The 25,491-nt window shown below is 42.7% G+C and overlaps 1 protein-coding gene across 4 annotated transcripts in view; it reads right to left on the bottom strand.

Moving 5' to 3' along the window:
• AGAP1 (ArfGAP with GTPase domain, ankyrin repeat and PH domain 1) overlaps window positions 1–25,491 on the bottom strand; it is a 352,299-nt gene that overhangs the window by 274,090 nt on the left and 52,718 nt on the right. The window contains exon 1 of one of the 4 annotated variants that reach the window (XM_030453883.1): window positions 9,217–10,416. The exons of the other annotated variants lie outside the window; for them this stretch is intronic. Within the exon in view, the coding sequence (XP_030309743.1) occupies window positions 9,217–10,312 (1,096 nt within the window). The 5' untranslated portion in view covers window positions 10,313–10,416. Of the gene's footprint in view, window positions 1–9,216; window positions 10,417–25,491 lie in introns of those variants that run through there. 4 annotated transcript variants of the gene reach the window in all.

The raw sequence follows: 25,491 nt of genomic DNA, 5'->3' as shown, positions 1-25,491 counted from the left end.
AGTGGCCAAAGCATAACTGGAGCTGAAATTAGATAGAACTGTGGGGGAAAAACAGATTTTTTTCAAATACATTAATGGCAAATGGAAGTGTAGAAACACTTGGGACCTCAACAGGTTAGAGAGATGGGCAATCACCAACCATGGGAAGGGTAGCAAGTGCTGAATTCTGCACCTGGGATGGGGCAACCCTGGTGGGGGACGAGTGGCTGGAGAGCAGCTCAGCAGAGAGGGACCTGGGTGTCCTGGCTGATGGCAAACTGAACAGGAGCCAGCAGTGTGACCTGGCAGCCAGGAGGGCAAACTGTGTCCTGGGGTGCAAACTGTGTCCTGGGGTGCATCAAGCACAGTGTCACCAGCAGGTCAAAGGAGGTGACTGTCCTGCTCTGCTCTGGTGCAGCCTCACCTTGAGTACTGTGTGCAGTTTTGAGCACCTCAGTATAAAAAAGATAGGAAGCTTCTGGAGAGCATCCAAAAGAGAGCAACAAGGAAGGTAAAGGGTCTAGGAGGGGATGACTTAAGAGGAGTGGCTGAGGTCACCTCGATTGTTCAGCTTGGAGAGAAGGCAGCTGAAGGGTGAGCAACCTCATTGCAGTCTATGGCTCCTTGCAAGCGGAAGAGATGGGACTGGCACTGATTTCTTCACTCCTGTGACCAAAGACAGAACTCAAGGATATGGTCAGAAACTGAATAAAGGGAGGTCTATATTAGGTATCAGGAAAAGTTTTTTTCCCTAAAGGGCAGTCAAGCACTGGAACAAGTTTACCAGGGAAATGGTCACAGCACCAGGCCTGCCTGAGTTCAAGAAGCATTTGGATAACGCTCTCAGGTACATCCTGTGATTCCTGGGGTGCCATACACAGGGACAGAAGCTGGACTTGATGATCGTGATGGGTCCCTTCCAACTCAGCATAATCTATGATTCTATGATTTCAAATATCTCCTGGACTCCTCTCCTAAGGCGTGCCTTTGTCTTCAGCAAAAGCTTTCCCCTGTGAAGAGCCCTCCTCAAGCAGCACCAGAGCCACAAGAGCTGAGGTTCAGATTTAAGAACATGCCAATGTCACTTGTGGTTACAAAACTGACAGCACATTACTGTAACTTTTAAAGGAGAGGAAATAAAAAGATTAAGGCCTAGCAAAGCTATATGAATAGTTCAAGGAAGGTTTACCTATAGAATAAGGCACACTCATACCTCTGCTTACATCAAGACCTTCTCACCACGTTACGAAGCACACTACACAAAGCTAGTGGGTTCCCTGACTAACTCAAAATCAAAACTGACTGAAAATAACCATAATTTAGCTCCAAATTCACCCTAACCAGAAGTTTAAAGCAGAGTAAGTTTTTAAACAGGGAAAGCATCCATATAGAGATCTTAATTGTCCACCATCTGGAGTCACAAAAGTCTGAAACTAACACCAGAAACAAGCAGAATAACCTGCTGCCCTTTGCAGGAAAATTATTACAGACAGATGGATCTGTCTCTCACATTAGCATCATCACTGGATAACAGGACTTTGGGGTTTTTAGCTATTTAATGAAAGCCACTACCTTCATCTTCAAAGAATGAAAACGAGAGTAAGTGGGCAAAAATCATGGAGTGGCTAGAAGAAGTTGTATTTATCTTATACCAAGATAATACTTGGAGTTTCACCAGTCTGGGAAGATGGCAAACAAGGATCTCTGCAGAGGAAGAACCAGAAAGGGAACAACACGTTCTTTAAGACAGGAATTATGAATTATGACAAAGTATTCCAACAGAGACACAGGACAGCAAAAGAGGAGGGGACAAGAGAATATACATGGTGAAACCAGCTATCTGCTGCCAAGGATTTAGACAAAAAGGCTAAATGCAAGTCAGGTTAGAAAAAAAAAAAAAACAAAGAAATTCCTCTCCAAGTCCTGGGCACTGAAAGTTGTGAAGAGCAATGCACATACCATTTTACCAGCTTTAATAAATAAAGCTACAGAAGAGTTAAATCCTGTATCCTCCATGAGTACAAAATAAGATTTTTCCCTGCAGGACACAGAGATTGAGACAGAAAAGCTGTTGCCTTGCCAACATAAATATTTCTGTATTGCTGGATAGAAGAGCTTCTGAATTAGGATGTTGCATAAGGAACAGTTAGGTCAACATCCCAGTTTCCCAGGCAGTCTATCCCTGATACAAATAAAATAACAGCCCAGGAAGAGCAGATGTTTTCAGGCAGTATGTCATTCTGACACTCATCCTGAAGGTGGCTCTGGTTTGGGGGAGCCACAGGAAGAACACTGTCTGTGCAGGAATGCTCCATAATAGCAACACTGCCTGTCCGAAGGGCCACCAATTTTTCAGGGTTCAATTAAAAAAAAAAAAAAAAAGAAAGTGCCACTTAGTAACAAGTGTAAGCAGTAACACATTGATTTCACATCAAGACAAACATGAAATACCACGCTCTACACCGAAATAATATATGTACCCATAGAAAGCAGCAGAGAAACTGAGTGAGCATCTCAACAGATGTATTACACATCCTTGCAAATACACTCACATCCACTTTTAATCATGGTTTTATCTTTAATACATAAGCACCACAAATAAGTAAGTGTTTGCATGGGAGTAAGAAAAAAAAAAGAATTGCATTAGTGTTACAGAATTCTCTTCTCAGAAAACACTAAAAACACTAAGCCAGTATTTTTAGGAACCCATATTTTCTATCAAAACAGACAGACAAGCCAACTGACAAATACATGCAAACAAACAGAGGTATTATAAATAACTGGGAAGTGCCAGGAACCAGCAGCAATCAGCAGAGTGTTTGAGCAACCTTTCAAAATTGAGATGCAAAAAATCAGCACTTTCCAGAAGGAAAGATCTGCTCTGAAGATCTGTTATAAACAAAATGGAAGCACCATTCACAGGCATTTGAACCACCCTGCATTTGGGATGCTATGAAGAACAAGAACCCTTTGTAAATACCAGGATCTTTCGAAGAAACTTCCACATTATTTCCTAAAAAGGCTGAAATTAGTTATCACCAAGCTCAGAAGCTGAGACACATCATCAATTCATCTAAAAATAAAGCTGTTTTATGTAAACAGAACTGACATTGCTGAGTTTCAGTATTATAAATAGTTCTCTCTATACACTAATGAAAAAGTAGTTACAAATAATGAGTCTCTGGCAATTTGCAAATAATGACCCCCATATCAATTAGATACAACTTTGTATACCACCCAAGTGGAATATTTACAACCAGGAAATACTGATGTGCCTACCTCATAAATCACCTTCACAGGTTCTGACATTACAGTCAAATCCTATGGGGGTTCCTTATAAAGACCCTTCTGCAATGTCTTAATACACTTAAAGAGATTTACTCTGCACTACAACTTTAGACAAGTGACCTTTGAGGTTGTGTAGATGAAGATGTAAAGTAAGGAAAGCCAAAACATATAAAACCAAGTATCAGCCATGACGTTTATATCAGTGAAGCCACGCCACAAATAAACCTTTAAATTAGGCAGATTGAGATTTTCTAGACTATCAGCCAATGCAGAAACCAACCCTCCTGATGAACGTGTTGCCCCAAGTGCCTGTTCCAAATCAACTACCACTGTAACTGGAAACCAGCAGCTGCAGCATGGAAAACCAGGTTGTTCCACCTTGCTGCCCTTCTTTTCCACTAAAAAAACCCTCCATAAATAATAAGGCCCACCACTGAAGTTTTATTACTATATTCTGTAATTAGAAAAAACCAACTAGGAAGCTACATTGCAGCATACACATCTTTATGGTATCTGCTGCCTATTCTAAGCAAATATTTGGTACTATTTTGCCAATAAAGCAGAAGTACTTGTCAAACACTCATTATACTCCAGTCTGAAACATCAAAATCAAATGGCTCAGCCTTCCATTGAAATACAGCTTTATGCTGGCTGCTTTTCACGAACATAATAGATGATAGTTTTTCAAGTTCAATATAGTGACAATTCTTTTTCCTCACATGAAAAAGCCCATTCTGTATATTTTGGCAGAAACCACATTTCACTGGGTGTTTACTGCAGTTACCTAGGGGAAATCCTACCACCAATTATCAAAAGCAACACTAATACATTCACTGTCTGCAATCATTACTTTTTTTTAACTAGGAGTGAAAATGGATATGGAGGTATTTGAAAGGGATTTGCACTTGCTCTTCATTTTCCAACTTTCTATGTCTAAGGTTATAACCATGCCAAAGAAAACAATAGCTAAATGCTATTTCAGCTATCATCTTCCACACTTTACTCGTTACCAGAAGAGTTGTACTTTGGCAATCAGTATTAAACTACCAGTGGTCAGCAGCAGCACAGTTGTATCACAGGAGCTCTGCAGAGGAGTGCCAAAATGCTCACTCAAAATACACCCAAGTGGCTCTTCAGTAGGGATCTAGGAAATTAAGATTTGAATGCAACTCTGCTGATGAGCTGACAATGTGCTGCATGCATGTAACATCCCACTTTGAAACTACATTTTGTCTGTGTAGGCAATTTTAAGTTCTTGCTGCTTAATTACTTAATCAAATAAGGGTTCAGCCCTTGGTACAAGTGATTCCACTCTCTAGAGCAAAATTACCACTGCATCCAGAAAACAATTGCTAATGACTGAAGCAGAAAAATTTGAAGTTCTCTATCTGCAGTAACCATGAGCAACTTAAATCCTTCCTTCAGTCTCAGAAAATAGCTTAGACACTACCCCACCACATATGGACTCCACTTCTGAAAAGCCAAATGCTCAAACTCCAGACTCACAAGGATCAGGAGACAGTTCCTGAGTAGCTTCACCCTTCTTGTCACATTGAACACCTTCAAATTCAGGGCAAATCATTAGATGGGAAAGAAAAAGGAAAGGAATAGTAATATCTTCTAAATGTTTCTTTTCCTTGTACAAATTGTGTTTTGGCCATCCATGGGAGCTTCATTAAATGAAGAACATCATTACCTTTAGCAGTAAACAAATTAACAAGCAGATCTCTGACAAAACAAGTAGTATGTTAATTTAATTTATAAAGCTTGGTTTGTGGGGTTTGGAGATGAATGCCTGCACAACATTTTGACAGAAGTGTTCTGTAATCTGTCCCAAGGAAGTTACACATCACTGCCAGCAGGCATTTAATTGTCAAGTTGATATAGAGCAACATTAAAATTATACATTTCTTCTACATTTTTAATAGAAAAATAAAGACCACGACTGCTAGCATCTGCCAGCCACTTCACTATTGTGCAAACATTAATCCACCTCATTCTCTAATTCAGCCAGTGACCTTAATACCAGTTCAGTTCTTAATCATCTGGCTGTATCAGTGCAGCTGGCATTCATTTTCCTTGACACAAGACCTACCCAATGAATATTAATAAAACCCCCTCTTAGACAATGCTTGACAATGCTTAACCCCGAATGCAATCTATTTATCTGCTAGATTTTATTTTCACTACATGTCTGGACAATGCTCACTCATAATAACTGAAACAGTTAGTAGAGCCCTGGAAGATTTCTAGTCCATTAAAGGGGCTCTCAAGTGTTGAAAAAGAATATGTTTATACCAGCACAGCACCAAAACCCTACAGCTATAAAATAAGGCACTACACGGGGCCAGTTCCAGTACATTTTCATCAAACTGCCCAAATTCCATAAGCTTTGCCTGCTCACCCTTGTAAGTGCACAGAAAGGTTACTGTGCTGCTGGTGCAAATGCCAGCAGAATAAAAGAGTGGTGACCATGCCAGGGTAGCAAGCACAAGATGACACAGAGATAACAAGAATTATCTGTAAGAGAAGACTACAGAGGTCCCCAAAAGTGATCTCTCATCTGCTTCCTGCTACTTCCCATGGCTACAAATTCCAAAAGAATTTGAGACACAAGCTTAAAACTAATTCCACTAAAACCTCAGGGGGAAAAAACAGAAAACAGCAGTTTCTCATATTACATCAATACTCCTTTTGGTAGTATACAATTTTGATCCTCAATTCTGTTTAATATATCCTAAAGGGAGGTTATTCAGCCAAAGTTACCTCAAAACAAAAGCAACAAGTGAGAACCATTGCAAAAGAAACTTCTATTTTAAAACCACACTGCTCCAGAGCCATACTCCTCCAGAGCAGCAGCAGAGTTCTTCTCATTATGAAAGGACCACGAAGACTTCAGGGGGAAAAAAAAGTTTTAAAGCAAAAATAGCTTCTCTTCTTGATGTTTATTCAAGTTCCTCTTCGTTTTGTTTTTGGAAGCAGTGGAGGTGACTATGTGAGAACTATTCTTGCTTCCAATAAATGAATATGTTAGGTTGAATAAATGACACAAAGGTATTAAAAAAGGGGACAAGTGAACTTCAACAGCAATGATTTTATATTTAGATGGGAAAATGCTCCAATTTTAGAGCAGCAGCACTGGTACAAGATTAACTTACTGTATAACCTTTATTTTAAAAGGTTCAAACCCAATTACATATTCTTAAGACAAAGCTAGCCATGAAGAGAAAGGCTTAACAACACCACCTCCATAGCCTAGAAGACATTATTTCCACTGACCATGTCACAATCCTCCCAAAAAAGAGGAGACCATGAACAATTTCTGAAAGATAAGCACCAGCCTGGCTGGCAGATAGGCTGCTTCATCTTCCCCACCCATACCTTCTGCTTTTTTCTTTTAAAAGTTAACTTGTAAGAAAGAAATCTGATTAACAGTTAAGTGACGTGCAACTGTAGTTCAGCTTAGCTGGGAAGGAGGTGTTTGAATCGCCTGCCCCTGTACTGCAAACGTTTTGGAAATTGTTGCTTGCATGGGACTTGAGACCAACAATGCCACTGCAAAGAGGAAGGTAAAATGCTTGATGCCCAAAGACAGTTTACTGACAGTGTGGAGAATAATTCCCCCAAAATCCACATTTATCCACTTCACAGCATAAGTTAGAGAAAAATATGCAGATTTAACTATCCTTTACCCTTCTGCTTCAAAAATTCTGTAACTTCAGCTTGTTCAAAAGTATATTATCTGACTACATTTGTTAGATACAGTTGTTCAAGAATCATCCCACAAGCAGACACTAATATCTGCATGATTATTTTAAGGTGAAAATACCCACAAATAGAGGGGCAAATTTTACCTTCTCCACAGACCTTAGGCAGGACTTGTATGGGAAGCACAAAGTCCAATGCTCATGTACTGCAGCACATGCAGAATAATAACATCACCAGAAAGCCAATTTCAAGTAATAAAACTTCGTTTTACAACTGGTCACATAGGGGGGAAAAAAGCAATCATTAAATCAAGATTCAACCTGTGTGTCCACCACTAGTTTAAAATCTGGGCACAGGACTGCCAAGAGCATACCCATTTCACATCAACTAGAATCAAAAAGCCAAGTGTTGCCTGGATAGCAGCTTGTTCCAATCTTACAATAATCCTACAATAATCTTACAATGTATTTGGTATCCTAACTGTGACATCCCGTAAAACCTAAGAAATAACAGGGTAAATCAAGGACAAATTATTTTAAACTTACACTTTTTAAAGGACACCAAAAAGCAACAGCTGAAACTGTGCACAGACATCTTTTATGATATCAAAAGTCTGAATTGCACTTCTCTGGAAAAAAAAAGTAGAAAGTGGCAGAGCATGCTGGACCTGTTGGCATGTAACACAAGCTGCAACACCAAACCTGGAACCACACTGCCATGCTCAGGATGCATTTTTTCCTGGGAAACAAGCCTCAAAGTTTACTTCCACCTGGTAACACCGATAGTAGCACAAGCAACAAAAACTTCTCTAGAACATCTTAACCCTGTGTAGCAATGGTTACTGATTAACCCAAATCTTCAACTTTTCCTATGCTGAGAGGACTGTGCTCCCAGTATATGACTGCACGCTGTTAAAACTGAGTAAGGACTCAAGCACATTGGCACAGGACAGGCATAAACTGTTGTATGAAGCAACTCTCTGTTGTGGTTACCTGAAACTTTAACCAAGGTCAAACCACAATTTCCATCAAGATTATTATAAGCCCACATGAATGCCTCTACACCAATAAAATACTGCAATCCTCAGTTACTATGTCTAAATATTTGGCTTTGTTTCTTCCATCTCAAACCCTGGGCATGCTCCACTCACAGCAGAACTTCCAGATCTGTAACAGGCAAGTAACTCCACAAAGCATCTCCTGCTATTGCTTCCTCCCCAGTAAACCATCCCAGTGTAATCCTACATCGTGTGCTGTACCTGAGCCTTACAGAAAGCTTCACCTTTCTAACTGAGAACTGAATTTTCAGAAGAGCAGCAGCTTACAGATAATTTACCATCCTGATAAACACTTAGTGCCCAAAGGGTACTGTGCTTACTAGTTAAATGTTTCATGGCAGATACCTATTAAAAATTTGAAAAGCACTGCTAGTAAGAAAGCAGCTGCCCTACAACGAAGCTCCACAACCAGCATTTCTGGTTTAACATGTACCAGTCAATGATACCATGATCCTTTCAGATCCTCACAGAAAGCAGCTTGTCAGCTCTTGACTTCCATCCCACAGTAAGGTTAATTTTCAAGTTTTTCTTGTATCCTAAGGATTCATGAACCCCAGAATTCCCAATCTGATTTCCACCTAACATTCAGCTAAAGGTTTGTACATGGCTATGTATAACAATTCCAAGAGCAAAGCTTCTGAGTTTGGGCTGCATTTAAAAAAAAACATCAATCCCTGTTGAAATTCTTTTGTGACAGAGATGTTTAGGATTTACACTACACTTACACCAATATTCACCAACTCCTCCTAACCGGGCAGGCATTCTGACCACAATAACCCATCTTTAGTATTAAAAACCTGTCCAAAAGGGGAAAGTCCCTGTGTTGCACAGCACTGGGCCACCCACTGACCTATATACAGCAGCACCAGAGTTCAGCTCCCACTCAATAATTAAACGAGCTGTGCTTCCCTCCCTCAGCTCTCCTAAAACACACTATCCATCAGCCCCAGAGTGCTTTTTTGTTCAGCCCAATCTGACCCCACCAGAGCTTCCTGGCGATGCACCTGAGAAGAAAGCAGGAACACACAATGAAAAAGGCCACCCACCACTGCATCCAGCCATGGCACATCCCAGCACAGCATCTCCCCCTCCTCACACCTACAGGGCCTTTTATCAACAGCCCTTTATAATCTCGCAGAGCTATGCCACAAACACGCCCACAAGAGGAGACAAGGAAAGGGCACCTTTATGGGGGGACCCATTGATGCTCTCGGAGCTGGACTGCATGTCCACGGTGGCTCTCCTGAGGCTGCTAAAATAAGCCCTGGACCTGGAGAAGCTGCTGCGAGGGGACCGGCCGTGGGGGCTGCCGAACAGGGCGGCGGTGCCGTCCTTGCGGGCGAAGATACCGCTGAAGAAGCGCAGGAGCCGGTGCTCGGGGCCGGCGGCGGGGCCCTCTCGTCCCAGCCTCTCCGAGAGCCGCTGCAGATCGCTGTTATCCAGAGTCCGGTTCTTGCTCTTGCTCCGTTCCCAGCGCTCCAGCTGGGACAGGGGGTCGGCCTGGCTCAGCACCTCGCCCACGTCCAGAGTGTTCCTCTTCTCGGGGGGGATCACGGGGACGGCGATAGGGGGCGAGGCCCCGGCCCCCGGCCCAGGGAGGCAGCCGGAGCTGCTGTGCCGCCGCACCCGGCCCGGCGCCCGGGGCTCCCCGCCGCCACTCCAGTGCCTGAAGCTGAAGCTCCGCCGCAGCAGGCCCGGCTGCCGCCAGGGGCTCTGCTCCCGCTCCCCTGCCGCTGGGCCCTCGCCAGAGCGGCCTGAGGGTGGGCCGCAGGCCCCCGGACCCCCGGCCTCCTCCTCCTCCTCGGGGCAGGCCGCGGCCTCGGCCCCGCCACAGGTGGCCGTCGCGTCCCCGGCGCTGCCCTGAGGGGAAGGGCTGCCCTGCGGCCCGCCGAGAGCCAGCCGGGCGGGAAAGGACCGCCCCGCTCCCCGCGGCACCCTGAGGCGGCCCAGCTCCAGCTGCCCGGTGCTGAGGGTCCTGAAGTTGCGGAAGCCGCAGGGGCTGGGGACTCGGTCCCGCTGCTCCTCGCCATCCTCCTCGCCCTCTTCCTCCTCCACCAGCAGCAGCCCGGCCCTGGTGAGACTGGAGGAGCCCGGCGGGCGGCTCCCCCCGCGGCGGGGCAGCCCCGGGCCGGGATGGCAGCTCTCCGGCCCCAGCAGCTCCTTCTTCACCATGGTGACCGAGATGCGGTAGACGGTTTTCCTCTGGGGGGTTCCCCGCTGCATCCTCTCCGGGGAGGAGGAGGCTGCGGCCGGCGGCTCGGTGCTGTCCAGAAGATACATGTCTGTCCCCGCTGCTCTCCTGCCTTCAGGCAGAGGCACCCAGCCCGGGCATCGCAGCGTCTCCGCCGCCGGGGACGGAGGTGCGGGAGAGAGGTGGGTTTCTGGCACCGCCAATCGAAACGCAGAACCACTGCAACACGGTTTTAAAAAAAATAAGAAAAATTAAAAAAAAAAAAAAAATCCTGCTCCGGGGGTTGCTCCGCTGCAGAAGGCGGCTGCGGCGGTATCGGTATTAGGCGGGCCCGGCTTCAGCGCTGGTAGCCGAGCTCCGGCCCCGCTCCCCACCGGCTGTCGGAGTCCATGGAAGCGCCATCCTGCCCTGCCGGCCCCTTCCCAGGAGACATCCAGGGACAAGCTAAACCCAAACAGGAGCCGCACGCATCCTCCGGCGGATCCCGAAATGCATTGCTGGGGAGCAGCGCGATCCGGTGTTCAGAGGATTAGAGCAGCCTTCAATTTCATTGTTTATAGCCAGGCTGCGCGGCTGCGGATCTCGCGTCCCTGAATTTCTATTTTTTTTTTTTTTCCCTCCGCCGGGTACATCCGATTAACATCCGTCCTCAAGCTAGGGGAGAGGCGGGCGGGCTCATCCCGCTGTCCGGCTGGGCTGCAAAGGGGCCGGTTAGGGAAGGCACACGCCGCGGCTGGGGGCGGCTGCAGGAGCGGCCGGGCCCAGGCCCACGCCCCTGGGCGGGCAGCGGTGGGGCCAGGGCGGGGCTCAGAGCGGCGCGGCGGGGCCGGGGCTCGGCGGGGCCGGGATGCGGCTGCCGGGCTCCACCAAGCGCCGGACTGGATCCCCTCGCCCGGGAGTAGGAGGGGAGAGACGAGGCACAAAGGATGGGCGGAGGGAGGCGATGAGGGTCACCACTACCCCGGTTACCTTCTCTTTTGCTCTTCTCTCTCTGACAAATCTACCCTCTGAAGGGCTGGGATGTAGCTACAGCTCATGCTTCCTTGGCAACATTCCCAGGGTTTATCCAGGCCCACGCAAGGGCAAGGCATGAATTGCCCATGAACTTTGGCCAAAATTCACTCTGATGCACATCTCAAGTTCTTGGATGCAGGATGAATGGAGGGCAACACCATCTTCGTAACACTGAAGTCCCAAAGCTACCCAGAAGTAATTTCTTTTTCCTCTGTAATTGTCTTCAGTAAATGTTTGTTAACCACAACACATTGCACAATCAAAAAGCAACATTACTATATGATTAGTCATGCACAAACCTGACCTACCATGGCCTTCACAAGCATCAGTTTAAACAGAAGTTGGCTTATCTACAGAGCTGGAAGACACTGTGATAAGTGCCCCTTTCACACCCTGCTAGCCAATTCTCAGGCAGTCCAAATAATAGAAGAAACAAACAACCAACAGATGCCAGAATTTACAAAGTCATTAGTATGTCATGCAATTCAAGTTATTAGCAAGTCACCAAAAATTAAACAATATTGGAAATAAGGTTTCTAGGTCCAATGCATAATACGCTTTTAAAGTCAAGCTTCAAAAACCACCTTCAACTTCCTTGCACATCCTTCCCGATCAAATATCTTTCACCAATACCAATGGTAGGGTTCAAAAACCTTCAGTAAAGAAATAAAAATGAAGAAATGCAAAAATTTAACAAACAGAAGAGAACACCAAAGATGGCATGCCAACTGACTCCCAGGATGGGTTCAAAGATCAGACAGAAGAATGAAAGCACAGAAGATAAAAGCTTCTCCTGGGGTGATCCCCAGACAAGCACCCTGGTTCCAGACATGAGAGACACATGGCATGAGCTGGGCAGGACACAGGAGCATTTCCAGGTGGGCAATTGTACTCTCATACCACATAAAACCAAAAATGATGCTCTGGGTTCCAGCTACTATCCATGATAGTTTGTTGATGACACTGGGATCCCACTATACATTTTTCAGATCAATTACCAGTTAGAACTCGGCAAATTGTCAACTTAACTCACTTGACCAGATACAAAAGATGCCTTTGTCTTTAACACTGCATAATTAACATTTATTACTCATCTTCGCTCTGATCATCACAGAACAGATTTGTAGATGTATCTTCAGCAGACACCTGATCAAGACCAGCCTTGAAAACAAATCTTAAGGACAACTCAACCCGAGTCCATACTTGACCAGCTCAAAATGAGTTTCCAGTTCCTTTAAATGCCCATTGACTACCACTGAATGGTAGCAGATTTTTCCATTTATCCAACAGCCAAAAGGCCACTGAGGGGGCATAACCTGTGATGAGACATGGGTGTATTGCAAAACAAATTATTATTAAAAAAAAATAAAATAGAAATATGTACCCATTGCTAAAGGCTAGATAATTGCAACCACTCAACTCTGGACATTTTCAGCTCCCTCAGCAGAGTCTGGGCCACACCTTACAGCACACTGCTGGGGAGGGCTCCTTACTAGGAGGGCTATCAAACATTTTTCATCCCCCCTTCACAGAAGCAACTTTTAAGGGAAGAGGAGTAGCCAGCACATTCCTTCCACCTTTCCTGAACCTTCACAGGCCACCCCCCAGGGATCCTAGCCACACAGAGTGGAAGTATGTACACTGATCACCAGCTAAGGATGCTGCAACAGCTCTTCTACAGGTAGTAAATCATATTGGAGCTTGCTTTGCAGCTCAAGCTGACTGCTCTTCCCAACTTGCCACCAGGCCATCTCTTGTAAGACTCCTCACCCATGTAACCATTGCTGGCAGTCCAAAGAACATCACCTGCAGGTCCTGTCATACATATTTCTTCACCACTAGGCAGAGAACAACTCCAGCTTTAAGAAATTTGTCATCAGTTTGCCACACAGTATCAGTCTCTGAGAGCAGGGGTATAATGCACAGAATAAGGGACATCATGTTTTCATGCTCTGTACTAGCACCAACATTAACATGGAGGCCCAATGCAACCCCTTAACTGGAGGGTTCTCCCCCAAGCCCAGGTGCAGCACCACCTCCCCAGTGGGCTCAGATCCAAGGGGCTGGAGCAGCAGCAGCACATTCCCTCCTGCCCAACTCCTTCTGCTCCTCCCATTGTGCAATTAGCAGATCTCCTCCAAGAACAGGAAAGTCCCTCAGGCCCTGGGACAAGAGCAGCCAGAAGCCACAACAGCCAACCCAAACAACTCATCTGGCTCACAGCCTACTCTGTGTGTCCTGAAGGGCCCTCAGCAGCAGCTCCCAGTTACCTTTTACCCTTTGGGCAGCTGGAAGCACAGAGTGTGACACACAGGCACAGTAAATATGGGGCTTCAACAACAGGACCTGAGGACACATGAGTATGTACCCCATTACTGATCCCACCTATCTCACATATTGCACCTTCTGCCAACTGCAGGAAAGGCCTCCAGAACATTATGCTTGACAAAACCTCCCTGTGCCTCCAAGATCTCCCCAGTGAAAAGCAGCACAACGCAAACCCTCCATCCAACACAGTTATTTAAGGGTCATATTTACCACTTCTCATTCTACCGCTAACGTCTCACCTATCTACACTGCTTTGAAGACCTCATCAGCAACAAATCCAAATCCTGGTGCATTCCTGGAGACAACATATATACAGCAGTCTCCCCAGTTTCAGCAGCAAAACACAATAATTTACTTTTAACTTCTGTTAAGACACAGGTAACACAGGTGGTGTCTCAAATACATCTTTAAAATGCTTCATAAGATCTTTAGGTGAATTTCTGCCTTGCACAGCCTGCTTTAGTTTAAAACTGTAATGCTGCAGTACCAGATCCATCTATAGTGAGACTCTGTGCACTGCTATAAGGAAAACAACAAATTAGTTGTTATTAAATTTAAACTTAGCAATATTTTTAAAAAACTAAAACCACAAAACCAAAATGATCAGAAAAACTTCAAAGTGAGCCCCGTGAACACAGCATTCATTGCTTCCCAGTATGAATGATATTCCTGAGTGGAGTTTCATGTTCTTGCTCACCAGGTCACCAGCACATAGCACTGACTGCTGAACATGAACAGCCACCAGGACAACCATGCTGGGAGGAGAAGTGTTATTACTCTCCAACAACTGTAAAACAAGTTCACTGTCAGCAACTAATGCTACTGGTACTGACTTTATAAGGCAAAAAATTCTTGAAAGTTGTGTGAATCAGGCTTTGCCTTTTCCCCAAGAACTCTGCATAAAAAGACTCTTGAATAATTCTTTATCATTCCTTATTCTTAATTTATTATAAGAATTTGGCATACTTCAGCCCACCAGCAGATTCAGCACAACTGCCTTACAAATGTGGAAGCCCAGGCAAGGAGACACATACACCTCATATAAATCTGAGCATTAAATTTTCAATCCTGAGATAGCCTTGACAGGTGAACCCATTTTGCTGAAACCTCTAGAGGTGCCCATTTGTTGTGATGCTGCTTGTTTGTATGCCTATGTTTTACTTTTCATAGGACAACTTCAAATCATTCAAATCTTCATTACTGTCACTGTCATTTTTAAGGAAAAATAGACCTAAATTTTATGGGTTTGCACACTGCAGGCTAAACTCTACAAGTGTCATTTCAAGTAGTTGTTATTTTAACAAATTGATTGTGGAAGATTAAATTAGGTCACCTGAGCAATCCTTACAGTAAATTCAGATGTAATTTCATGTTTCTCTTCCAGAGATACTGTGGCTCCATCCACTGTTTGTCATTGTAAATCAGTGTTCAACCAGGAAACAAAATAAGACAGCTGGACAAGAACAACATTGTGCTGGAGGGTACCAGCAATACAGAGGCCAAACTCCAAGTCTCTCTCAAGCCACAGGCTTTGCATTAAGCCACTGATCTGTGTTCTTCTGTCACTATGCACTTGTCCATTAAAATAGGCCTGAATTCACTGCAGGCAATTCTTTACTAAGGTGAAGAACAGAGACATCCCACAACAATACAGAGCATAAAAGCTACCAACAAGAGGTCAGCATTTACTATCAGTAATGGTCTTCCTGTCAGCACAATGAAACCATATTCCTGTTTTAAAAACACTGGATGCTGAGCAGGGAAGGGCGATGGATGTGCAGTAAAAATGCAACTCAACCTTTCTTTCCCAGAGAGAGAAACAGAATGTTTGCACATCTGTCTTTAGGGAAAATGAGGCTGTAGCAAGCCCACTCAAAGCCCCTAACACTGAAATACGCTTCCCATCTATTGCAGAGATCTCCAGATGGGGTCACAGGGCTCCACACATCAGCTTCACCTGATTCACTGCCCCAAGAAGCAGCTCCTATATATATGTGAGAAGCACACATTCCAGAAAGTTCTTAGGCAAAGGTCCTAAAGGTTCTATGGCTGTTCTTAGGTCTTGCCATCTAAACAGAAACTCTACCAACTGCAACACTGGTTCCTCACCACAATTCAGGGTGCTTTCCAACATCAAAAGGCTGGCATCCTCCCTTCAGGAAGGTGAGGTCTCTTATTGCCAGTGCTGTTATCCCATATGGGTAATACAGTTTCCAGTAGTTTTCCTTTAATTTCAACATGTGGTTTTTAGTACTTCCCTTCACACAGGTTATAGCTATTATGTACTTCATGGCTTAACAGGCTCAAACTTCATGGGAATATATTATTTTAGGGTAAATATACAATAACGAAATACCTTCAATGAACTGGGTGTGAGCTGATGATAAGTTAAAGGGAAATGTAAAAGAAACAAATCAATTATGGTAACTTTTACTATGATACACACTACAGATATTGTTTAAAAATAATTCTCTTACTAGACAGCTTCAAGCACATTCCTAATTGCATACAATTTCTGATGCAGATTAAACCACTGTGGTTTTGTGTAAGAGAACAAAAAAACATTTTTTAAAGGGGAAAAAAACCCAAAAAGTCTTCAGTTTTTCTGCATGACTAAGATTATCCTTCTGATTTCTGCCTTCAAGCCACCGAAACCATTACTATTGATCTATTTTGCCTATCCATCCACTTCTCTTCAGCTGACAAATAAACAAAACACCTGGCTGCAGCTGGGTATCTTCTCACTAAATAAACAAGCACCCAGAGAACTAAGCCCACAAGATTCATTTCCCATTTTAAGGAAGGTTTTTTTTAGATCACATCATCTGACAGAAGAGTTGCAGCTTTTTGCTGTAGTAGAACTTAACTGAAGCAACAGACCAGGCAAAAATAAAATGATCTGTAGAAACTACATTGTTTCCTTCACCAATACTTTAAGACACCAGAGCCCACAGCACCACAGTCCCCATAGCTACACAGTGGTTAAGTCTGCCCAGTGAAGGTGGCACAATTAACTTGGTTTTTAATTCTGCTATTCCCCCAAAGCATTTGGTTGAAATGGCCAATACTAAAACCACCTCCATTTTGTGCTCTGCTGTATCACAGCATTTTGGGGGTGTGGGCAGCAAAAGTTGGAACAGATTTGTCAGCAAACTCCACTAAAAGACTGTCAGTGAACCACACTACTGTATGAAAACAGACTGAATCACTGCAGCACTTCATGGGCAAACTTTAAATGTTATCACTGAGGCAGCAGCAGGCAGTAATGCTGCAGATAATCACCCTGGGGCACTCATCAGAAGTGCTACAAGTTCTCCCTGTCCCTGCAGTGTTGGTATCCAGTTATCTGCAGTTTCATCTGCTCCTCCAGTGAAGGAACACGAGTTACCACTCCCTGCAGCCCTACCCAGAGACAACTTGCCAGATGATCCCAAAACTCAAATTCGACTTAAAAACAAACTGCCAACTTATCTATCCATCAGGGTAACTTCAGAAATATGAATTTGGTAACTTTGCTTCTAAGTAGGCTGCCAATATAACCTGTGTGACTAATACCAACCTATGCTTGGTGTTCTGTCACCCACCTAAGACAGACACCTCAGACTGCCAAGCAGCAGCAAGACACCCCAGCCAGCAGATGGATGTTCAGAAATGGCTCAGTGTTCCTTAGGAGGCTGTTAACAATAATTTAGTGCCATTCTGTCACTAAGCAAATAGTGACACCTGTAAAAGCTTTGAAAATTTGACCAAGTTGTTTAAAAACTTCTATTTTCAAATACATAGTAAAGATAACATAATGTGAAATCAACTGGAATAGCAATGTTTTCAAGCTCACCTGGAGCTAAGAAGCAAAAATAGTTTAGCAAATACAACAAGGATGGTTTTAGACAGGTACTGAAAACTACAGGCCAACACAAAGGGCACTGAAGTGATAGAACAGTGTAGTAAATAGTAAAACAGTGGTAGAACTAGCCATGCAAACCAGCAAACCCAAACTGGTTCAGTCCACAACCAACTTCCTAAAAACTTTCGTTTACTCCATAACTTTATCTGCACTCCCACCTTTATCTTTACAGCTGTCACCTCTGCAGTTTTAGCCTGGCTTTGCCCTTCATAAATGACATTGCACAAGCCTCTCTCTTCTCCACCAGAACCCCCTTTTCTTTGACTGCAGGAAGTTACACAGTGTAGCACAAACATTTATGTCAAGTTCAGGGTTTCTCACATTCCTGCCTGCAGCACATAGATCTTGGTGTGTTCCATGCACAGCCACCTGAGAGACTGGAACTATTAGCTTGCATTTGAAAAAAGGAAGAGAAAGGAAGGCTGGAATTACAAAGTAATTCTTAAGAAATTCACCCTAATGATGGATTAGAGTTGCTTGTACACACAAGTTGGCCAATACCAGGCCTGAGAGTCTGTCAGTGCTGAGTCGCTGACAATAATACAGGACAGAGTAAGGTTAAAGCCAAGGGGTGGTCTGACTCTAAGTAACAAAGATACTACTTATAAACAAGATTAAAACCACTATTCTCCATTAATGAAACATTTCTTACAGTAACTTTGAAAATATAAATGTCTGTCTCAATGCAGTAAGATAGTGCACAAATTTTCCCTTATAGATATACCATTTCACCTACTCATTTTACAGCATGTTGCTGGTAAGAAACATTACAGCAGATGACCTGGTTACTAGCTGAAGACCTTTGAAAAATTAAGGTGTAAGACTCATCTCTTACCACTTCAGAAGACCTGCCTGAAACAGAAGAACTTAACTCTGAGACCATCAGGAAATCCAGCTCAGTGAGTTTTTATTAGACTCATTCTGAAAGGGTAAGAATTCCTGAAATCAGCTCTTTCACCACACACAAGATTACAGAAACACACCATTTCCTCCCATACCACTTCCTCACTTCTACTCTTATCCTCCCCCATTATTCGAATGGTTTCTGTGCCATTTCATTTACAGGAGACAAAAATTAACAGTTTTCCAACACTCAAAACAGAAAAAGAAGAAAAAAAAGAGGGGAGGGGGTTTGGAAAATTCCCTTTCTTGCTGTTACTGTTGCAGCTCCAAAACTAAGCAAGCCCAGCTGCTCAGGAAATACCATTGTAATGAACACATTATTGAACATGGAAGAATCAATCGAGATTTCTGTCAAAATTTCACATGCTGCAAACATGCCAGCAATCAAATGGCTCTTGTGAAATACTTCACAGCCATGTTTAATAACTCCTTCTTTCAAAATTCAGGGACATAACCAAGATTACTGTAATAAATATCACACAAAAAGCTGAATTTGAGTCATTTCAGCAGAAAGAAGTTACTCTTCATTACTAACACCTGGCAACTACTTTTATTCTAGATACTGCCTTTACTCCAGACCAAATGAGGGTGAAAAAAGCTGCAGCTAAAGATTACCTCCTTTCACATAGCAAAATATATTCATTTTGTGACTACTTTCATTTACTGATATGTTTGTTGATAACACACAAGAGGCATTCACTACTTTAAAGGGCAACTTCAGCTTATTTTGTTAAAAATACTTTAATATTACTCTGTGGTTCTTATTCCAGTGCTGAACAATCCTATAATGCCAAAGTTCCCACAATAATGACGCAGAAATTTCCCAGAATACCTCAGCTTTTTACTTGATTTTTTTTTTTCATTCATGTGACATATACCTCCATCATCCTTAAAAGGAGAAAGCTAAGGGTAGACATAGCACCTCCAGCTGTCTAACGGCAAGGTGGAAAGGTGGAAGACAGAACTTCTCTTGCAGGTGCACACCAAAAGCACAAGGCATAAAATGGAGCAAGTAAAAAATACTCAATTAGATACTAGGAGGAAAGGGAAAAAAAACCAACAACCAAACAACAAAAAATACCCCACTTCATTACTATGGCAGCCATAGCTCAGAAGAGATTGCTGAGCCAAGCTGTGAAGTCTCCATGCTCCAAGGTGGCCCTGCTTTTCATGGGGACCAGACCCAACAACTCCAGAGGTCCTTCCCAACTGGTCCCATTCTGTGATTAAATACTGGGCTGATGTGTAAACACATCCCCTGATCCCACAGACTGGCTCATGTATGGGTTCTCTTGTCATTTTCACAATGCTGTGCCACTCTGAGGCCATCTATGGCAAGATTTGTCACATCTGCAGCAACTCTATTCTTCCTTGCAAGCTCAGATAGAACTTAACTGCCTACTCAGCTACTTTTCCAAGCAAATCATTGGGACTCTTACTCATTTCCCCAGAAGAACCTTCTGGTAGCCTTCACAATCAGTTTAGATCTGGAACCACAAAGGAGGATGTAATGAAACTGAAGATCCTGCAAATTATATATTCCTCTGTGACTACGTTGAAGGAGCAAAATTTTGCTGGGTTTTTCATTCTTCTGTCAACTGTGTTGACATCGGGGAGTTTAGTCCTAGGATATTTCATCTGACAGTATCTGAAGTTTTTAATTTGTTTAGTATCTGCTATCTTGTGTGGTCAGTTAGTTGACTGTTCCTAGGAAAGGTACTACCTCCTTAGAAAACCACATGCCTCTGCAGGAAAAAGAAAAACATCATGGAAAATGGACACCAAGCCATAGGGTACAGTATATTGAACAGAAAAGTACCCCCAAGCACCTGATACTTTGTCTCCTTAGCCCAGCATCAAGAAGATAAAAGTTGTCAATGAGAACAGAAGAATACCAAAAGAGTCTTCTCTGCTTTCTGTTCCTCTGTTGACCTGCATAATCTTTTGCTTATACCAAGCAAGTTTTCTACAAGGTATCACACCAACTTCTCACAGACAGAGGCACAGGCATCCTGGCACTATACACTGATGCCTCCTCCCATTGCTCAGGAGATGTTAAACTTATCTACAGACACAGACACACCTAAGTCAGCAGTCAGTGAATGTTTTCCTTCATGCAACATGTCTGTTGAAACACACTTACCCATCTTCTAATCACAGAAGCTTGATGTACCAACAAGTGCTTTAAGAACAGCTTGACACACATAGCAAAGGAATCCTAATTATTGTTATGAGCAGGTAGGGTATGACACCTCGGAAGTTAATGCCATTTAAAGGTCTTCAGTTTCTTAAAGAAGAGTAACAGAAAAGCATTTGTTTCTTTTTCTACACTTTCACTCAAATCCAAGACTGTGGCTAAAACAGTGCAGAGAGCATCCTCACCTTCACCCACAACTGCTTTTTTATGAATGGTACCACAAATAAAGCCTAAGAGAGGCACAGACAGCTCTGCATTATCACCCCTGAGTATTTAATGACAGCAGATCTCATGGGTTTCTGTAGCCAAATAACTGACATCATACTCTTAAGTACACTTAGACTAACTCAGGCTATACTTTTACTGCACCCTGCTCTATGCAGTTTCGTTACAATAAGGGCCCAGAGAAACAAAGCCATGACATAACAGAAACCTCTTGATGCAAAAATGAGTTTTTAAATTCATTCAGCAACGTCTAGCATTCAGGAGTTCATGTTGTGAAGCCCATTCCTCAGAAGGTCAAGAAAACACAGCCTGGCTCCTGGTTTTTGACTTCTGCACAATCATAGGCTTGAAAGTTGCTCTCTTTGTGTTACAGCTCCATTCCAACACGAGTGACTCCACTGTCACATCAAGTACTGGTAATAAAACTGCTAATTCTGGCTATTTTGGTTATTCCTCTAAACTGACTTCCCTGTGAAAGAAATAATTGATTTTAACAACATTTCTCAAGTTAGAAACACTTATCTAATTATCATTTTTCTAAAAAGAAAATGCAAATTAGAGAATTCCTAAATTCTGCCACATAAACTGGAATATAGCAGGAGGGGTTTTCACAGTGGTGTCTGTAGCTCTTGACACAGACCAGAGAGACATAAAGCTGACACAAACCCTTTCTTCACAAAAATGGAAAATACACAGTCAGTCTTGTTGTCTTTGACCTATGATCATCTTGCTTATTTCATCACAATTGTCACCTGTAGCAGCCAGGCAGCATTCCAGTAACCATTCCAACCTCCAGTAACAGGCCAGACATCTACTACTATCAGACGTATCTCAAAACACTGTCCCAAACATGTATTTGAAGACTGGGGATTATAAAATGTTGCATGAGGGTCATGCTACCAGTGCTTGCATTTATCTGGCATTTATACTCCACACAGGGGCCTGAGTTAACTTCTTATAAAAGCAAAGTATTCCAGAAAACTTAAGTACTCTGTTGTTTCCATTTTGGTCTATTCTTTTAACTTGAAGTCACAGCTTTTCCTCATGTTCCAGATTAATTTTTGGCTTCAAGTCCCTCAAGTTACAACCTTGATAGGGAAAAAGGTCTGTGAAGCAGAGTCCTGAAGCTCCTGAAAAGCACAAGCAAAGTGAACACAGGTTTTGAAGTTTAAGATTAAAAAGCTGTTTTTGAATTAGGATTAATCATAACAGATGGAAGCAGAAGAGATGATGCATTTTTCTTCCTGAATGTGATATTTCAAAAACTAATTCAAAAATTAATTCAAAACTTCAAGTCTTGTCCACCTTGAAAAACAATGAATGGCTCCAATTTTCCTTTTTTTTTTTTTTGAATCAGCAAAGTGTGCTCCTTCAGCTTTTAAGTTGAATGATTTGCTCTTGACACTTGTAAAACCAAATACTGATAGCCAATCAGAAATTTTTAACTTGATAACTTACACCCTCTTGATTATAACAACAATTTTGCAGAAACGTTAAATTATAAACACTTGCATTATGAATTCCCATATTTTAATATTCAGAAAAAGTTCCTGGAGTTCTACCTTTCAATAGCATAACTACATAGAACTTTAGCAGATAAGCATTAAATGTTTATGTCAAGAATGCCACAAGAGATCCATTCAACACTCTACCGAGACAAGCATGCATCATGCTACTCTTACACAATACACTTAGACATTAACTGCAAACTCCATTAATATTTAATAGGCTATACAGCTTTATTAATATGCTTACTATAAAAAGCAATTGTAGATATTGTAAAATGCATTAGAAGTTATTCCATTGCAAACAAATGGATACAACTTAGCCAAGACTGACTGTGCACTTCTTATCCAACTCACATGAACCAAGAGTTACACAAATCCCTACTGGAAGTTAAGAGAACAAACTGGTATTGAGCTGCACCATTCCACCCATGCATGCAGTCCCTTAATGTAACCAAGTTGAGAGCAGTAAATTCTTGTAATGATTACTGAATACTTTGTGATACAGCTTAATTAAGACCTAAATACCTTAAAGGTTATCACATAGTGGTATATTTAAAAGCACATTTTACCTGTGAAAAAGCCTTCTTTATTCAAATTATGAACTGAAATTCAGTGAATTTGGGGGACTATTTAATAAAGCAGTAGAAGGCAGCTGCTGAAGAAATACTGACTTCCAGAACATACAGGGCTCACTGAACAGTTAGTATATATAACTTTGACCTCAGCAATTAAAAAAAAAAAAAGCCAATATCAAGAAAGCCCTCACCCAATCTGATAACCTTTAGTCAGCTGTTACCCATGCAAGTGATTTTCATGACAGCTAAGGCACAGCAAATCTATCCTAGTCAAACAAAGTGAGCTTAGTCCATTTTGTCTGCCAGTTTCTTTGCAAGGAATCATGAAGATTGACTGCGGCTGTTTACCTAAGATGTGTAAGTTCAAAGCTGAGAGCTAGAAAAGAATGACTTCAAGCTATTCACAAAGGTGATTATTGCCTTACTTGCACCCTTTTTCCCTTGGTAACAAAAAGCAATATATTAAGTGTCTGCAATATTTCCTGCAAAGCAGTGATCACAGACCTCTAGGTCTGGACTATCTGTCCTCACCCAGGCCATCTTGCCAGTGATGGTAAGCACTGAAGAAACCATGGGGTTTGTGGCTTTTTGGTGTGCTAGGGGATTTGGGGTGGGCTTGGTATTTTTTTGTTTAGTCCTTTCTTTGTGTGTCTTTTTTGTGTGTTTTTTTTAGTAGCACAGGTAGAAAAAAAAATTAATTCAACTCAAAACTACCTGACAGCAGTGGAAAAAGCATATGGTTCCTGCCTCGCATGAAACCTGTCTGGTTTTGTGTATTTGTCTACAGTCATGTAGTATTAAGAAAACTACCTGAATTATGTCATTCTGTCCAAAAAGAAGAACAGAAAAGGCTACCAACTGCCACTTGGTAAGAAGTAATTAAGTATAAAACTCATTTATCCACCTTTCAGTTTCTCTAGTACTTTCTTCAACAGCCACAGTGTGATTAACATGAAGCACCTGAAATAAATCTATCTTTGCAATTAGTATGGTGATCCCAAAAGGGTGAGAATAGCAAGAGGAACTGGCTTACCTAAAATTTGGATTTTACTCTCAGGCTAGTGACTGCAATTCCTCTGGAGACCACCTGAGCTGCCTGCAAGGTACAAAACCTTTGACTGATTCATCAGAATTCAAAAAGCTACCAGTGAGGTCACCCAAAGCAGACAATCCAGACACCATCTGAACACGAGTATGGTTGGAAGCAGAGGGTAAAAATTATACTGAAGGCATCTACGGTCACCTGCAAGAGTGAGGGGGTAAAGATGTGTAGCTTAGGGTCTCAAATGAGTAGGGCCAGCCCTACTAAATCCCTTCCACAGCACCAGCAGAATGAAAGCAGCTCCATGCTAGGAGACACATTCTGCTCAGAAATAGATGTAGAGACCAATCTGTCAGGCAGAGGCCAAGTTATCAGGTGGGTAAAGCCTGGCCCTTGGAAAAAGAGACAGTAAAGAATCAGTGGACCTTCAGCCATGGTCCAAAGCCAACAAGTATTAATCAGTTATTGGGAAAACAGGCTACAGCTGCTGCAAAATGTTTTACTGAATTTGGAAGGTGTCTGTTTCAAACAAACAAAACAGAACTGTGGGGTTATAGTCAGTCACACACAGAGCATTAAGGCTTTGCTTTTGTCATGTCCCTGCCACCTTTTACACTTATTTGACAGCCCTGGTTTTTCCCAGAGCAACTGGGCAGAACACACCTGTGGCAGAAAAGGCTGTGCAATCACCAGGCAATCTTTCTTTCCCTGCCTCCAGCTGCTCCCACAGGAGATTACCATCACACTCAAGGAGAAAAACAGAGACAGCTACCTTAGCAATCCTCTAGTGCCAAAGACTACAGCTCCCTAAGTAACCTATGCAAAAGCATCACTAACTGTACCTGAGCCAGCTGGACATAGTGGGGGTTTCATGCCTCTTAAAATTCCACTTTCCATGGATGTTGTTGTTTACGCAAGGTAAAACAATAGGACAGAAAACCTTTCTGCTCTGCAGCCTTTCCAAACCACCAGGGGTGGGGCAAAGCAGAGGTAAGACAATGGGGAATACTTCTAGAAATTTTACATTCATGACCAATGCTTTTCCTCCATCTGCAGGGAACAACCAAGGCATGTTTTACATGGGTTTTAAAATACCTGGTCTGCCCTTGCTTGTGCAGGAGGTTAAAGTAGATGATCTCCTACCACCTTTTCTGACCTGAATATTTCAATGATGCTATGAAATACAAGAAGATTTTAAAACTAGACAGTGCTTTGCTATTTTAAGCTAAATTTCAAATAAAAACCCCTAAAAAATCCTGAACTTATCTAATGGAAGAAAAAAATAACTTATTTCTGTCCTCTTCTTGCTATTTTGCATGGTATTGCAAATGATGCCATGCTCTGCTGGAGGAATAAAAGTCAGCCACTCCACAGATGCTTTCCAAGTACATGCAAATGCAGAAAGATCACCTCACAAAACTCTGTCTGTACTGCCTATAAACATTTGGTTATCTTGTCCTAGCAAAGGGAACAATCTGACTACTTCAACTCTCACATTATGTAGAATCAGCAGTAATTTACTAGCATGATATCTGAATTTGATCCCCCCTTGCTTCATCCCCTTCATGTCCC

Source organism: Calypte anna, chromosome 7, assembly GCF_003957555.1.
Source record: "Calypte anna isolate BGI_N300 chromosome 7, bCalAnn1_v1.p, whole genome shotgun sequence".
NCBI lineage: Eukaryota > Metazoa > Chordata > Aves > Apodiformes > Trochilidae > Calypte > Calypte anna.
Note: the sequence above shows the minus strand (reverse complement) of the source record. Positions and strands in the feature narration are given on the sequence as shown.